The following is a 16,133-nucleotide window of genomic DNA, read 5'->3' on the forward strand; positions in this document are numbered from 1 at the left end:
ATGAGAATTAGTTCATTGAGCTCTAGGAAGCTATCATTAACTATGCCTGCAACAAGTAACTGCAACGTTAAGTTTCTTAAATGTAAATGCATTCTAGAAAATTACTCCACGCTTGATTTGCCTCCTCCTGCTCCCACCACCCCCAGGATGAATCAGGAGCAACTCAGCTGAAATCCCCGGGGACATGCAGATGTGCAATAATGTCGAGTTTTGTTGTGCTCTCACTTCCAAAAATGAGCACTATTATAATAATTGGAGTATTTTCTTTGGGAACATGACGCCTGAATGAAGTACTTTAACAAATTATTGAGAAAATAAAAACTTCTGTGTGGAAATATCTTTGTTGCATCACACTTAACTTGCAAGAAATCCAATCCAACAGGAGAGAATTCACTCCCGGGTGTTCTCCGGCTGCGCCAAGGAAATGCTGGCATCGGAGCGCAGATCAGCCTCCCCAAATGGCCCAGCGAATCCCCTCGTGGCCCCTTCCGTGACCGGCTGCGGAGAACCGCCGTGTCCTCGCCGAGCCGCTGCGCCTCAGGCTCCTCAGCGCGGCTCCTCACCGGGACACGCGGGGCCGACCTTGCCTGGGACAACGCCGGTGGCGGTCACGCCTTCCTCAGAGGGCTGCGGCACGTCCGCAAGGGCCGCGAGGGTCCCCAAGACCTGACGGGGTCATGGCTCGGGTAGCGGCCCCACCGAGCTGCCGGCCGCGGTCCCCACAGGCCCCACGGGCTGTGCGGGAGCAGCATGGAGGCCCGTGTCAGTGGAGGAGACGTGACCAGCCGCTGGTGATAACGGGCTGTGGCCAACCCGCGCAGACGCCGGCCATAGCTCGCCACAGTCCACAGCCTGGCTGGACGGCTGCGGCGCGGTGGCGGCTCCGAGGGCACGTCCGACCGCCCTGGGCGGCGTCCCCGTCGTTGGCCCGCTTCCCTCCAGGCGGCACCGCGCGGATCCTTGTCTTCCCGGAACGTCTGCCCTGGGCTCGGACCGCCAGCCGGCCCCGCGGTGGCGGCGCACAGCTCCGCCTCTGATTGGCCGCGGCGCAGCCCGCGTGATGGCGGCGGCGGCGGCGATTGGCCGGCGGACGAGGCCGGTTTCCCGGGCGACGGGGCGGCTGGGCGGGCGGCCGGTGGCGGCCGGGTGCCGCCATGGCGAGCGTGCACGAGAGCCTCTACTTCAACCCGATGATGACGAACGGCGTGGTGCATGCCAACGTCTTCGGCATCAAGGACTGGGTCACCCCCTACAAGATGGCGCTGCTGGTGCTCCTGAGCGAGCTGGGCCGCGCCGGCGCGCAGCTCGGCCTGCTGGAGCGGCGGAGGCTCAACCGGCTGCTGCTGCCGCTGCTGCAGGTCGGGGACGGGCCTGGGCCTGGCCCTGAGGGGGAGGGAGGGCGACCCCAAGGGGCTGCTTGCGTGGTGGCCTATCGCGACATGTCGCTCTCCTCCCCAGGGCCCTGACATGCCGCTGTCACGACTGCGCAAGGCCATCGAGGAGTCCTGCCCGCACCTGGCCAGCTCCGTGCACATCAGGTGGGCGCCGGGGCCGGGTCTCCGCTCCCCGCCCGCCCTCAGGAAACCCTTAAGCGGGGTCCGTGCGACCGGGGAGGCGGGGACAGCTGCGGAGGGCCGGACAGCGGGCCCCGCTCTGGGATCGTGGTGGCGGGAGGCACAAAGTCGCTGCGAGCTGGGCTTCCCTGCTGCTGGAGGCTGAGGAGCCGCCTGCGTTGTTCAGTTAATTCCTTCCCTCTTGTAGTTTCTGTGTTTGGTGTTGAAAGCGTGAAAACGCTGCCGCTACAATCAGTAATTCCGTAAAAGGTGATAAAGCCGTTAGGTGCGTGCTCTGTGTTATCTGTGTCTACTCTGATATCTATTAAGAAGGGCTCTGAAATGTGTAAATGTATGGTTAAAAAAAAGTCATACGTTTGGAGCAAAAATGTACTTCTACAGTTTTCTTAGTTCTCATAAATAAGTTCTGACACACGAGCCAAACAGCAACAGTTTTAAAAATCAGTCTCTTTTGGGTTCCTAATTGTTTTGTTAGAAGAATATAAATCTCTTCTAATTGTTCTCTTTATTAAAAGAACTGTTTAAAAAGGGAAAAAAATTCTCAAACCTGATTATTGTTTGGCTTATTATTAATACTTAATATGTTTTGATTTGGCTCATGAGTCTAAAAACCTTCTGGGCGTAATGAATTAGCTACTAGTTGGTTCTGTTTGTGTTTACTCATCTATGCCTGAAATAGAAGAATATTTTATTTGATGTATAATATTAATACCCTAAAAAATGTGGTTTTCTTTCCCTGTCTAGGTTAAAACTTATGGCAGAAGGAGAATTGAAAGATATGGAACAATTTTTTGATGACCTTTCAGATTCATTTACAGGGACAGAGCCAGAAGTTCATAAAACAAGTGTAGTAGGTAACTAATTATTATCCATAAGCTATATTTGATGTGATATCGATCATCGATGTAATTCGCTCAGGATACAGCTTTTTTTTTTTCTTTTTGGGGAGGTGTAAAGATTGCATAATATGATTTTTCTCTTGCTCAGATGTTTCATATTAACCAATAATTTTGCATATTGTGCAGATCTTGCTGATCTTAACAATTTTTCTGTGATCAGATAGTCTGTGAGATTTGCCACTAAATTAATATCAGATTTACACTCTGCAAAATTGAGTTTTATCAATTGGTAGGCTGAGATGAGACACTTAAGCAAAATTAAATAATGCGATTTAAGCTTCTGGTTATTATGATTTCTAGTCTCCTCTCTGAAACAGCAACCTTACAACAGTTGTCATAACAGATGTTTTCCTTTGCAGGTCTGTTTCTGCGCCATATGATCTTGGCATACAATAAGCTTTCTTTTAGTCAGGTCTATAAACTTTACACTGCGCTTCAGCAGTACTTTCAAAATGATGAGAAAAAAAATGGAATTGATGAGAGTGACATGGAACTGACAAATACAGAGGAACTGGAGGGGAAAATGGAGAAAGAAGAACTTGATGTACCTTTAAGGTGATATATTAATATTAAAGTCTTTCCCACTTCTTAAGAGAACTAGTCTTATTTCAGATTGCCTCTGTACATATCAGAGTAAAGTTAAGCTTTGTCCAGCTCAAGATGCTACTCCTGTTAAACATTCCAAACTCCACGAATGCTCATCTGGGCCCTGTGCATGTCCTATCACTAAGGTCTTCAGCTGCAATACTGAGATGTAGAGTACTGTAATCTTGTATTTTTTTTAAAGCCTCTCACACACTGGCAGAGCTGGGTGGGCTCTCCGTTTCCTTGGTGCCACCATGTGGTAACGCTTGTAAATGGCAACAGTTCTGCTCAGTGTCTCATAGAAGATGGCGGTGCCCCGTTCTCATGCTCACCTAGGGAATCGCAAGCTGAAAGCCAGATACTGCCCACAGTTCCCTTCTGTACAGCCCGCTGCTGAATGACTTCTCCGGTCGTGCTAGTGTGTGATGTGATAAAGCTGTTGGAGGGGTCGCTTCTGCTTCCAGCAAGGAAAGATTGCTCACTAAGGAAAAGTTAAGCTTGATGTTTTTGGTTTATCTTTTCACCCTTCTCCAAATAAAAGAACTTACGTCTATTTACATCAAAAATGAGAAGCAAATATTGAGACTTTTCACCCACTAAAGAAGTGAAAAGAATATTCCTGAAAGCATTTTGTGTATCCATATATTTAAAATGTACTTTCTAAACTGTCTTTATATAAACTTGTGCTTGCACATGCTCTGCTACAGCATGAGCCAGTTAACAGCTTTTGGAGTCTGGCTGTATGCTGTAGTTGCTGTCTTTCCACGGAATAAACTTCCGTCTGCTCTTGCAGAACAGCAGTTTTCTGGAGTGATGTATGTGGCCAAAGTGCCAGTTCATTTCATTGTGACTATCTTCAGAAGAAAGGAAAAACAGAACAAAGCCTTTTGCATATGTCAACCCCAAATCTTCTATCTGCTGTTTTTCTTTGGGTTTTCACGTGTATTTAGGGTAACATTCATATTGACCACGGTCTCTGCAGGTTGAAGATTACAGCTAAACTGTGTGAAATCATTTGGATTGCAAACTTCGATGTAGTAGACTTTATTCTTTATTAAGTTTTCTCCTTTTAGTTTCCTTTCATGCTGTTGAGCTCTAATATCTCATAAAACTTTATAAAGCAAAAGTGTGACTGTGTGATAAAATGTATTTCCTTGTATTTTATTTCATTGCCCTTGTTTCTAACCAGAGTGCTTCTTATCAGGGAAGAAGAGATATCTTGCAGTGGGCCTCTTTCCCAGAAACAAGCAGAGTATTTTCTTTCTCAGCAGGTATGTTAATTCGGAATAAAGTTGAGTAAATAATCCATAACATGAATTTCACCTTCAATTTTATCCACAGTGTCGGACATGATGTTTTCTTAGATCTGCTGAAGATTTGTTGATATCTTGCGTGTAGTTGCTCAGTATGAGCACTTGGGGCTAAAAATGTTTTATCTAGGCATGTACACCATATGATGATATTTGATTCTGAGAAGGTCACTTCCGTTCTGACTACTTGCCTCTGATTTGATGTTTGCTAAATGTGCAGTTTTGTTGATTATTCCAGCTGGTAAATACAAAATGGAGCAGAAATACACATGGGCACAAATGTCAGTAAATGTGCTGCATGCTTAGAATAGCTTGCTAAAAAAAAAAAAGTATAATACGTGATGTTTCATATACATTTTAAAAGGTCAAAGTAACTTCTCAGTCCCACTAGGATCTTTACTGTTAGGGGTTATTGAATCCAGTAGCCTGATTGCGGCAAGGCTCCTGCAACTCCATGACTCCCAGCGCAACCAGTGGTGAGACTGAGCATGCTATCTTATCCTGTTCCCCTCTCTGGCTGATGAAGAAGAAGGTCCCGTAGTGTGAAATATATACACACGTACATTCTCGCGTGCGTGCGCTCTCTCTTATTCCACCAGTAACTGGGCTTATACGCTCAGTTTATCAAGTAACTGGCCCCTGGATTGTCTTGTCTCCAGTTGCTCCCTACGCACGCAGAACAGGGAACCCCTTATCCAGGAGTAGAGTTAGAAATAGGGTTTAGTGAGAAGACAAGACAGACTGCAGTGATCTGGCGCAAGGTATGGATTTTAACTGCAGTGACATTCTGTTATACTGTGTTTTTTAGCCGGTGTGATTTATGTAGAGTATCTGTTACCGGTGTGTATAAATTTTTTTTTTCCTCCTAATTAGAGTATTATGGAGGAATCGGGATGTTTAGGAGGGTTCTGAAATTTGAAGTCTTTTTATTATTCAGTATTCAGTAATGCTGATTCTAGTAACTAGATTATTGTAATTTTTTATTAATTGATCTACTTGCCAAAGCAAACTATGGATTTACTTTTATTTAATTTCCTGATTTTTTTTGTGAGAAGATACATGTAATTCCAGTGAGCGATCTGTCGTATTAGTTCTTCAAAGAGAAACTTAAACAGAATTCTTTAAGTACCTTTAAACAGCCCTTTGAATAAGCTTTTATTTTACTTGGTCTCTCTGATCTCTGGAAAGTGAATGCTGTAATATAGTATAGAATAAAACTGCCACTGATGTTTCAGCGTCATAGTAGACAGAGCTGTTACAAAATCTTCTTTAATGTTCTCTCCAAGCAGACAACAAACTGACAAGCATGTATCAAAATACATTTGAAACCCTCCAGATTGAGTTACTTATCTTACTTTTATTTTTCAATTTTTATTCCAGGCTTCTTTATTAAAGAATGATGAAACAAAGGCTCTTACTCCAGCATCTTTACAAAAGGAATTGAACAACTTGTTAAAATTTAATCCAGACTTTGCTGAAGCAGTAAGTATCTTTGTCTTCATCCAAAATGGTTGTAAAGGGATTTCTTATCTCTAGGATGGGATTATTTGGGAGTAATTTATTCTATATTGAAATATAAGCAGATGATAAAAATGTGAGCGAGTTGCATGTAAATGTTTAGTAATTCAGACTGAAACTCCTGAAGGTACAGAAACCTTAATTAAGCTAAGTACTTCACCACATGTCTAGCTCTATGCACAGATATAATCCTCTTAATTTTGGTGGGACTATGTGAGTGCGTTCTTGTTGAACTAAACCTAAAACTTATTTCTTTTTGCATACGTTTTCATAAGAAATTTCAGGCCTCATACTCCCATGGTTTAAAAATCAGTATTAAGTGCGATTCCTGTTGATTTTGCTTACTGATGTTCACTTCTGGTGCTTAATAGCAATTTATACTGAAAGCAATAGACAACTCACATTGAGAGTTGGTTCTAGACCTGTGCTGCGAGCGTTTGCCTTGTTCCTTGACAACTTATTCTTGAGCAAGTTCCATGAGTTCCCAGTCAACTCTTTCCTGCCTTGCTTTCTAACTCTTCCTCTTCAGGGTGAGGCAGACAGGATTTTCCTTGCTCCCATTTGGAGATGTATCCTTGAAAGGGCTGCCATAGCAGGGGCTGGACTTCACAACTCCAGAAGTCCTCTCCCGTGTTCTGTTTGTCTGACATAAAGGGTTGTCCTGCCTGTGTCTCAATGCCAAGAAGAAAATACATCGGTGTAGCATCTGCTTTCTATCTGCACAGTGTTTGGAAGCAGTGCTCGTGCTTCTGAGTATCTTCCTGAGTGCAGACACAGTGGGACTCATGCCTCCATTCCCACTCTCGCTTAGCCCATAAATACAGGGATTCTGCCTATGTGGAGGTCTCAGGCTGGGTGGGATGATTCTGACTGCCAGATCTTGGCCTATGGGACACCACTTGGAAGATCCTGTTAGGGAAAACAACCAATTTTATCCAAGATTTACAGAAATTCTGCATGGGTAGTGTTGGTATCGCTGCAACTTCTGATCAAGCACTTTCCCGGCCATGCAGTATTTCACGGTTGCACTTATTAGGCAGCCTTTGGCAGTAAGAAGATACATAGTAATTATAAACAAAAACTTTGTTTTAATAGTTCTGCATAGTTAAAGCTGATTTTGCTTCAATTTTTAGCATTATTTAAGCTACTTAAATAGCCTCAGAGTGCAAGATGTCTTCAGTTCAACACACAGCCTCCTTCATTATTTTGACCGTTTAATTCTCACTGGAGCAGAAAGCAAAAGCAATGGGGATGAAGGTTACGGTCGGAGTTTGAGATACGCTGCTCTGAATCTAGCTGCACTGCACTGTCGGTTTGGCCATTAGTAAGTTAATATATTGTACCACACAACTAAAATTCATCGTGTTGCATTTCATAAGTGCTGATAGATAGACCTTTTGTTCATTCCGAAAATCTGTTCGGGAGAAGAAGAGACTTTCTCTAATTTGATAACAGCTGTAGCTGGGTTGGGCTGGAATTTTCTTGGAATCTTGATTTGTTTTGGTTTGTTTTTATTTTGACGTTTATTTGGTTTCCATAATAACTGAGCTATCTACAACAGGGTAAGAGTTGACATTTGTCTGTGTCTGGTTGCAACTGTTTCCTAGGTATTTAAGTTCTCAATTGCTACATTTCCATGACCTCAGAAAGGTCAGTGGACATGAATGCCTATTTTCAGCTATATTCTCAAGAAAGTGTAGTTGGTTTCCTGTTAACATTCAAATCAACATAGAGCTGATGATCTGGAAAAAGAATAATTAAAAAAAAAAAAAAAGCCATCTGAGCTTTTTTAATTTTAAAATGCCATAAGGGTGGGTGTTATTTTGTTGATAAAGCTGGCTTACCCATCTCCATATATGGTTTGCATTTATTGACTGCTGCCTGGATGCATCATGTAAAAGGACTGGAGATGGGAAGGCCATCTGCAAAATTGAGAGCAACAACCTTTTCTACACAGGCAGATACTTAACATTGCCCCTGTTCAAACAATAATTTGGCACATTGGCATGTACAGGCTTTGAAAGCCCGCTTAGGGGCTACAGCTGCATTTTTGTAGTGGCTTGCAGGTACCATCTTGCTTATTATCCTCAAGACTAGCATATATTGCTGAAGTGCTAGGAGGAAAATACAGACTTTCTCAGCCGTCTGTTAAATCAGAGTTATCTTCTGAGTGCGATATGCATAATTTAGGTCAATATTCCTCTGCATCATAATGCTGCGTTTTAAGCACTGTGGGAATACTAATATGTTCTCCCTTTGTGTTTGCTGATAGCCAACAGGCTGAACTCGCACTTCAGGAAGCCATCCGAATTGCACAGGAGTCTAACGACCATGTTTGCTTGCAGCACTGCCTGGTAAGATAGCTGTGTTGAAACGGAGGCTAAGTCACCTTTGTCTGTGTTATGTGAGCCTTTGCTCAGTGAACTGTTGCAGAACTACTCTTACAGTAATACCTCATCAAACGCATCAGTAATTTAAATATGACTTGACTGTCCAACAGTGGGGTGACGTTGCTTCTGGCAGATGGGTCACCCAGAGCAACAAACTGTAGGGAGATCATGGGATGGTTTTGTTGCAACTCAGGATTACTTTCTTAAACAGAAGTTGTGATCCTAGAGTACAAAAATCCCAGTACTCAACTTGAAGTTTAGTCTTATATGTTTTAAAGAGACGAAGTATTTCATAAACTTCCTCCGTATTGTCTGTTGGATTCTCAAAGAGTAATCAGCCTTCTTTTGAGCAAACAAAAAGGAGGAGGGAAAGACTTAGATTCCTCTATATTTTGTTCTGTAATTAACACTATTGTTACAATGAATTGGCATCAATGGTATCAAACTCCTGAGATACTGCTTTCCACAGTTAACTGTGTAATGGGGTTTCTGTGCATTACTCTGAACCTCCAGCGTTGACTGCTGTCAAGCCAGTGTCCCAGCCTAGCTGCACTTTTGATACATTTGCTGTGCGGTATTTAATAGAGGTTTCCTTAGTATCGTATTAATTCTGAAGAGTGGTTGTATTCCCAGTGAGTTTTTGTGTATTCTGTGCAAAAAGTAAGAGAAGTTAAAAGTGCTGCAGCCATTAGGTATTTGCAATGAGATTTTAACTTTTCCCCTTGCTAGAGCTGGTTGTACATCTTGGAGCAGAAGATATTCGATAGCTGTGTTCTGCTGGAGCACTCTGTAAACAAATCTTTACATTTTGGTTTGCCGGTAAGTCCATTTCATTTATCCTTAACTTTATTCTAGGAGAAACACCTGTGGTGAGGGGAGTGTGCATGAGGAGGGTTTTGTGGCTGGTCTGTTCAAAATATGTAATTGAATTTAAACAAATCCATTTTAACACTCCAAAATCTAGCTGTCTCTATTATTTTTACTCTTCATATTAACAAACCAGAGTTCAGTTGCTTTAATGCCAGCGCATTATTGCAAGGCTCACTGTTTTTCCTTTTTACTTGTTTGTTTTTCAGGCAGAAGAACCTCTGGCTACTAGCCTGGCCCCATGCACCATTTCAGCCTTAGGCCTGCAGCACAATCTGCTGGTGCTCAAGGGAGGTTCTTATGCCTCCGCCTTCCCTAAAACGCAGTGCTGATGCCTCTGGCAGGGCTTTGAACACATGTTTACTTGTATGGCTCTGTCCCAGCTGTGAAATCTTGCAAGGCAGCCCTCCCTTTAGATAGTTTTGTGCCCTGAATCTGTTGGCTGTTAATGTTTAGTTCTGTCTTCCCCAAAATCTGCAATCTCTTTGTTAAGAGAATTGTTCTAAAAGGAACTAAACTGCTGATGTTGGGAGATGAGAGCAGACATGGCCGCTTGGTGGGGAAGGGGAGGGAAGGCTCTGTGTTTTCATAGCTGTTTCATCATTGCAGAAATCCAGGTACAAGTCCTGTCATCCTCTTCAAGACTTCTGTGTGGGGGAGTGGAAATTACCTTTCACATCTAACAAAATGGCATTCACGTATGTGTGGGTGTGCATAAGTGGGTATTTAAAGAAATGCCTGGAGCAGTGTTCCTTTGTCTGTGCTGAATAACATCACCTCTTTTTCTTTGGGATTTTTTTCTTAGTTTAGAACTCTTGCTCTGGTATAATTTGCAAGTGTAGTGTACTGTATTGTCTTTCAATGCTGTTGGTATTTTTTTTCCTTCTTCCCAGTACCTTGCTTCCCTGGGAATACAGTCCTTGGTTCAGCAAAGAGCTTTTGCAGGAAAGGCTGCCAACAAACTAATGGATGCCTTAAAAGATTCTGATCTGTTGCACTGGAAACACAGCTTGTCAGAGCTTATTGATATTAGTATGGCACAGAAGACTGCCATTTGGAGATTATACGGCCGCAGGTATTTTGTTTCTTTTGAACTCTTGGGTTAGCTCACTGTACTTGTTAGCACATAATGCATTTTGAGTTATTTATATAGGTGTAACAAGTGACTGTGTCTCTCCAGCGCACTAAAATAAAGCAATCAGACTGTGATTCAGTACAGGCTGAGTGCAATTATTTCCATTCTCTTGTGTTCCTTTAAAACTCATGCTGGAGAAAAGATTGAGTTTCCATTTAGTAGTGGCAAATAGATCATAAATTGTTCCTGTGCCCCCATTTTCAGCATCTCTGTGCTTAGACTGTGTGCAGCTTTCGCTGTGTAGTACTTGATGTGCCTGCATAGTCCAGAGCTCCTGGATAGCAGTTGTTTCATTCTCCCCCAGGCCCCTGGCTTACCAGAAAATGTGGACTACTGTCATAACAAGACCATAGATTAAAAATGGTTGTTGTTTGCTGCTTGAAAGCTAAAAGATGTTTCTCTTGCACAAGCACCATGGCATTTCAACAAGCCCAAACATTGCTGAGCATGAACAGTCTGGAGGCTGTGAACGTGGGCGTTCAGCAGAATAACACGGAGTCCTTTGCTGTAGTCTTGTGTCACCTGGCCGAGCTACACGCAGAGCAGGTGAGTCTTATGGCTAGTTGCACAAAATGTCATTTGGGTGAGAGGACGTGTGGGTGTTATTGACAGAGAGTGCGAGACTTGACTCCTGTTTTGTTCTGCCTTTAATGTCTGCATTGGGGGCAAAGAAAACACAGGGTTTTTGCTTGGCAAGTTCTTTCCACGAAGGTTGTGTTGAAATCGAGGGGAGTGGTGCTTTGCCCCAGCGTACGTTAATCAGAGTGCTGTTTCTGTGTTACAGGGATACTTTGCAGCTGCTTCTGAAATATTGAAACACCTAAAGGAAAGATTCCCTCCCAACAGTCAGCATGCACAGGTAGAATATTTATAATTTAGCCTGTAAATTATGTAACTGTTATACAATAGGATCTGAATTCCATTGCATCTGAATTCTTTCCTCTGTATGCCTTGGGCTATACGTTTGATAATCTCACTTGGCTCATGACCTCATGGGAAGCTGTGCAGCGCGAACTCTTCTACAAAAGCATGAAAAAGATGCCTCTGTTGTTTTAAGACTGGTGAGACATTTATTTCATCATAGCCTCCTGAGAAAAAGCTGTTTAAATAGAAATGTCATTGACAGAGGAATATACATCTCCTTCATGAGCACATATACGAGTTAAATGCTCTGCATTGATTTGGAGCTTCAAAGTTCTGTTTAATTAGTGCTACTTATTTTGATGTATTACAATCCAGAAATAACTGAGAGAATAGGCTGGGTTTTGTGTGACTCTGGGAAACACATTAACACATGAGGCTATAAGACAGTATTTACATTGAAATGTTCAAGTTTCCATTAAATATAGTTTAGTCCTTCTCTTTTCGCTATAGAACAAGTCTATTGTTTCAAAGCATTAGTAATGATTTAAAAGAGCTTTTTTACTTAAAGTGCAGTCAAATAGGTGAGCTTTGGTATTGAAACGTTAATCCAGACCTGAGCATTTCCATTGAGGACAGTAATTCAGTAAATGCAGTAATTGGACAGTGGAGTTAGTTGTGTCTAGACATAAATATCCACGGGGGAAAATAAAAAGTAAGTTCTAACCTGGGATTAGAAAATGAGCATGCACAACTTCTAAAACTTGTTCCTGGATGTTCTTTGTTTAGCTTTGGATGCTGTTTGATCAGAAAATACAGTTTGAGCGAGCCATGAATGATGGCAGATATCATATAGCAGATTCTCTTGTAGCAGGAATTACAGCACTTAATAGCATTGAAGGCGTATACAGGTAAGAAATCATGAATCTGCATACACTTGCAGGTGTGTCCCGTGAAGAGAATGAAAAATTTAGCAAAATGATTGCTGGCAGTCGCATGTGCTTACATGTTCTTCCCTTTCCAGAACTAATTACGGTCATGTTGTTTAACCTGTAGCGCTTATTCCATTAGAGTATGTCCTGCAATAATAATTTCTAGTTGTTTCTCTGGACATTTTAAGAACGGGAATAGCACTGCTGAAGTTGGTGTTCTTCTAGAGTTGTAGATCTGTCGTGAGAACACAAAATACTTCTTCAAAATGTGCCATGGTAACTGTAGTCACACCTAAGCACAAAGCAGAATTTTATGTCAGACAGCTAGGGATCTCAGGCCTAGTCTGAGCTTGAGCGTCTTCATCTGTGTCCTAGTGTCTACATCACAAAATGGAACAATATGATTTTTTCTCTGACCTTAATGGGTTCTCGTTTCTAAATGAGAATGATGTGTTAAAATAGGTAGGGTTAAAACTTGTTATTTGGTGAGTATGAAAAACAACTTACTGTTAAAAGCAATTTCTTGTTGATTTTCAATGAGGCAAAACACCTAAAAACATAGCCAATGCCAGTAAGTTGGAAGATCGGTATTCAAGCTGTGGGACCTGATGCTTGTCCTTCTGGAATTGGACTGTGTGTGATTTCCCTGATCTTTAAATATTCTACTCAGTTCAGGGCGTTTGTACGCATCCCCTACTGCTATGTATTTGTTTCTTATTTCCCTGTTCTCGCTCTTTCCCTCTTGCTCCATGCCCTTATTAGCTCAAGCCAATTTTAGCTAGTTTACCTCATACCTGTTTTTCTTACCAATAATTACTTGTGCTTTCTAGCTTGCATGCCCTCCCACTTCTGCTGCCTGTTTGGCCTCTGTTTTTGGCAATCCCTGTTTTCTATCTAAAGCTGGTTTATGAGTTTGATTTTTTTTCTGCCTGTGAGTTGTCCAGTTGGAGTCGGAGATACCTGTTTTTCCCCCTGCCGGTGTGTATAGCATGCGTACACTTTGTCAGAATGCCATTCTGCATTCACAAGAAACAGAGGTCACAAACCAGAGACCTATTTTACTGTGTTCTGAAGAGCAGAGCTGTATCTAAAATATAAAAATAGGATCAGTGATGTTTTCTTTCTACCACGGCAGGAAAGCCATTGTATTGAAAGCCCAAAATCAAATGTCAGAGGCACACAAACTTTTGCAGAAATTGTTGATCCACTGCCAGAAAATCAAGAACACGGAGATGGTGATTAGGTAAGAATGTTTCATTTTCAGAGTATTAAAGCCACTTTGCAGTGATTAGAATCAGCCATTTCAATTTGTCTGTGTTCAGACTTCACTACCTACTATGATTTGGAGATTACAAAATAATTTAATTTAGTAATTATGGTATGGAGGAATCCTCAAAATATTGTGGAATTGAAACCTAGTCATCTTTAATATGTAAAGTAAAAGGTAGTAAACTTATTTGAGTTCCATGAAGACTTACGGAAGAAGGAAACACTGCATCCAAAATAAATAGGAAATAGAAATGTGTGTGCGTAATTGTACCTTTGTGCTAACCTTCAGAGTAGTTACAGTCTTATTTAATCTTTTGTATGTCGGTGGCATCTCCTCTTAAGGGTGTAATTGAAGTTTATTGTGTATCAGTAATGTAATTCATAGTAAAATCAATACCATTATGGATGGAATAATTGTTTGGGAAACAAGTGGACATTTTTCATCAAAAGATGTTTGTAATTCTTCCCCCCTGTTTTGGTTAGTGTACTGCTGTCAATAGCAGAGCTCTACTGGAGATCTTCATGTCATACCATAGCGTTGCCTGTCCTGCTGCAGGCTCTTGCCCTCTCCCGAGAATACAGTCTACAGTACTTGGCTTCTGAAACCGTGCTGAACTTGGCTTTCTCCCAGGTATGTCTGATCTGTGTTTTCACAGGGCTGTAGGGCAACATTTATTCTGGGGATCTGGATACTGTTTTTACTCCTGTGAGATTTAAGAACACAACCTTGTTGGAATTAAATTATTGATTCTGAAGAAGTATGTTCTAAATGTAAAACCTTTTGAGGAAGTTAATAAAAGTTGTGTAAATCACTAAGTTGTGTCGTTCTTGAATATAATTAAGCAGGCAAGCATAAATTGGCTCTGCCTTCATTTCTTCAGTTGTTATTTTTTTCTGCTAATATTTTGGCTTTCTAGTAGCACAGTTTGGCATGTGTTTGAGTTTAAAATAATGCTTGTAATGGAGTTCAGTTATATTGTTTATTCTGACCTGGCAGAGACGTGGTTGTCAGCACTGGCTGCAGTGGAGAAGCCGTGCCTAATCATTTCAGATAGTAGCTCATTTCTATGAATAACTTTTGATTTAAAAGAAGATTATGTGGAAAAAAATTGCATCCTTGTCTGTGGTGCATTGCGTTATTAGAAACAGATGTGGCTTATGTTGGTCGTCTTTGATGAAGCTGCTCTTACCAGTGGATTCCAGTATTAGACCAGCAAGTATTTCTCTTTCAGCTGATCCTTGGCATTCCTGAACAAGCCCTGAATATTCTGCACATGGCGATAGAACCTGTCTTGGCCCACGGAGCTGTCCTGGACAAAGGCTGTGCCATGTTCTTGGTGGCCAAATGTCAGGTGGCTTCTGCCGCTTCCTACACTCCACAAAAGAAGATTGAAGGTAGTGTGAAGGGTAATTCTCCTTGCTGAAACTGCGCTCAGAAGTTGAGAAGTGCAAACCAGTGTATATATTGGAGTCCTGCTACACGATCACTGTTTAAAAAGTTTAAATGACACAGCAGAGCGTACCTAGTTATTGGATAGCAAAATTAATTTGGAATTAGTTATTCAACAGATGCAGTGTTTATAATGGAATCTTGTTTATCTGCATACTTTCACACCCGTATTTTGCAGCAAAGGCTGATAACAGAAACTAGCTGACAGACCATGTTGCTAAGACACAAATTGTTTTGAAAAGCTGAGGAATTTATAATTGGGCTCCTTAGAATTGAGCTGCATTGCTTGGAGTTGTTATTGTGACATTATCTGAAATGTGACTGTCCCCCTTTTTTCCACAGCTTTGGAATCTGCTATCTTGAATCTGAATGAAGCCAAGACTTACTTTGCCAAAGTGGACTGCAAAGAGCAGCTCAGAGATGTTCTCTACTTCCAAGCCCGGCTGTTCCACACCCTCGGCAAGACCCAGGAAAGGAACAAATGTGCCATGTTGTTCCGTCAGTTGCACCAGGAACTGCCGGCACATGGTGTCCCCTTAATCAATGCCTTCAAGTGATGCATTTACAGATGAGATTTGTTTGTTTTCCTGGTTTTTTACAAATGTCTTTTTATTATATTCAGTCATCCGTGTTTCAAAATAACTGCCAATAAATCATGCTCTTCTATTGAACAAACTGGCGTTTTGTTTGTAATGACTTAAGGGAAAATACAGGTTTCCACCCATTTCACTTTTATTCTGTACTTGAAATTAAGAATAAGAATTGAATGGGGAAAAAAAGAAAAGACTCTCTTGACTGCATTATAAACACGCTGAGGGGAGTAGCACAGTCACGATGAAATAATATCTGTTCTTAGTAGTGACATTTTCAGAATCAATGCTGGCTTTATGAACCCTTGGGTATAAAAAATAGTGGAAAATGTAGATGAAGCTCATTTGCGCTCATTTTAAGCGGTATAGAATGGGGAGTCTCATTTAAAACATGTCCTTGCGTTTAACCTGTCTACAGTTGCTGTTTACTCTGTAGAAACAGATGGTGCTGGCAGAAGGGAAAAAACAGGATTCAGCTGGAGAGGTCTAATGGTGCAAAGTCCTGGCATTGTTGTTACACGTGTCCTTGTGCAAAGAGTGGCTGAGAAAAGTAAAGAGTGCTAAAAAAAGCCCCAGCTCAGCTGAAATGTTTTTATTGTACCTGTTCTCCATAGGCGCTGCGTGTAATTTACCTGCTCTGGTTTTATGGGTGAATAAATGAAGATCACTACAAACTCAATATCCGATACGCTGCCGTTGACTTCTAGCAATTAGATCCTCGTTTTGGAAGAAAATTTCATTTCAGGTGTGGTG

General features: G+C 41.9%; 1 protein-coding gene across 4 annotated transcripts; it reads left to right on the forward strand.

Annotated features, from left to right (window-relative positions):
* The first annotated feature begins 1,087 nt into the window (after positions 1-1,087).
* On the forward strand, positions 1,088-15,465 carry ANAPC5 (anaphase promoting complex subunit 5). Of its 4 annotated transcripts, none has more exons than XM_075167727.1 (17): positions 1,091-1,358; positions 1,459-1,538; positions 2,319-2,428; positions 2,833-3,028; positions 4,248-4,329; positions 5,749-5,850; positions 7,020-7,210; positions 8,159-8,240; positions 9,006-9,095; positions 10,037-10,218; positions 10,689-10,824; positions 11,063-11,137; positions 11,929-12,050; positions 13,207-13,314; positions 13,824-13,971; positions 14,573-14,735; positions 15,133-15,465. In XM_075167727.1, the coding sequence occupies exons 1-17, from the start codon at positions 1,155-1,157 to the stop codon at positions 15,345-15,347; spliced, it is 2,286 nt and encodes a 761-aa protein (XP_075023828.1). In that variant the 5' UTR covers positions 1,091-1,154; the 3' UTR covers positions 15,348-15,465. The 4 variants fall into 4 exon arrangements, with proteins under 4 accessions (XP_075023831.1, XP_075023828.1, XP_075023829.1 ...); XM_075167728.1 differs by having other exon boundaries at positions 4,263-4,329; XM_075167729.1 differs by lacking the exon at positions 1,091-1,358 and adding an exon at positions 1,762-1,839 and having other exon boundaries at positions 1,456-1,538.
* The last annotated feature ends 668 nt before the right edge of the window (positions 15,466-16,133 follow it).

This window comes from Calonectris borealis, chromosome 18 (genome assembly GCF_964195595.1).
Source record: "Calonectris borealis chromosome 18, bCalBor7.hap1.2, whole genome shotgun sequence".
Lineage (NCBI taxonomy): Eukaryota > Metazoa > Chordata > Aves > Procellariiformes > Procellariidae > Calonectris > Calonectris borealis.

Bases quoted from the DNA above. Each gene is read 5' to 3' on its own strand.
- ANAPC5 (XM_075167727.1), top strand. From the start codon at position 1,155: ATGGCGAGCGTGCACGAGAGCCTCTACTTCAACCCGATGATGACGAAC. The intron at 8,241-9,005 runs GTAAGATAGCTG...TCCCCTTGCTAG, and splicing joins TTTGCTTGCAGCACTGCCTG to AGCTGGTTGTACATCTTGGA. The intron at 12,051-13,206 runs GTAAGAAATCAT...CTACCACGGCAG, and splicing joins AGCATTGAAGGCGTATACAG to GAAAGCCATTGTATTGAAAG.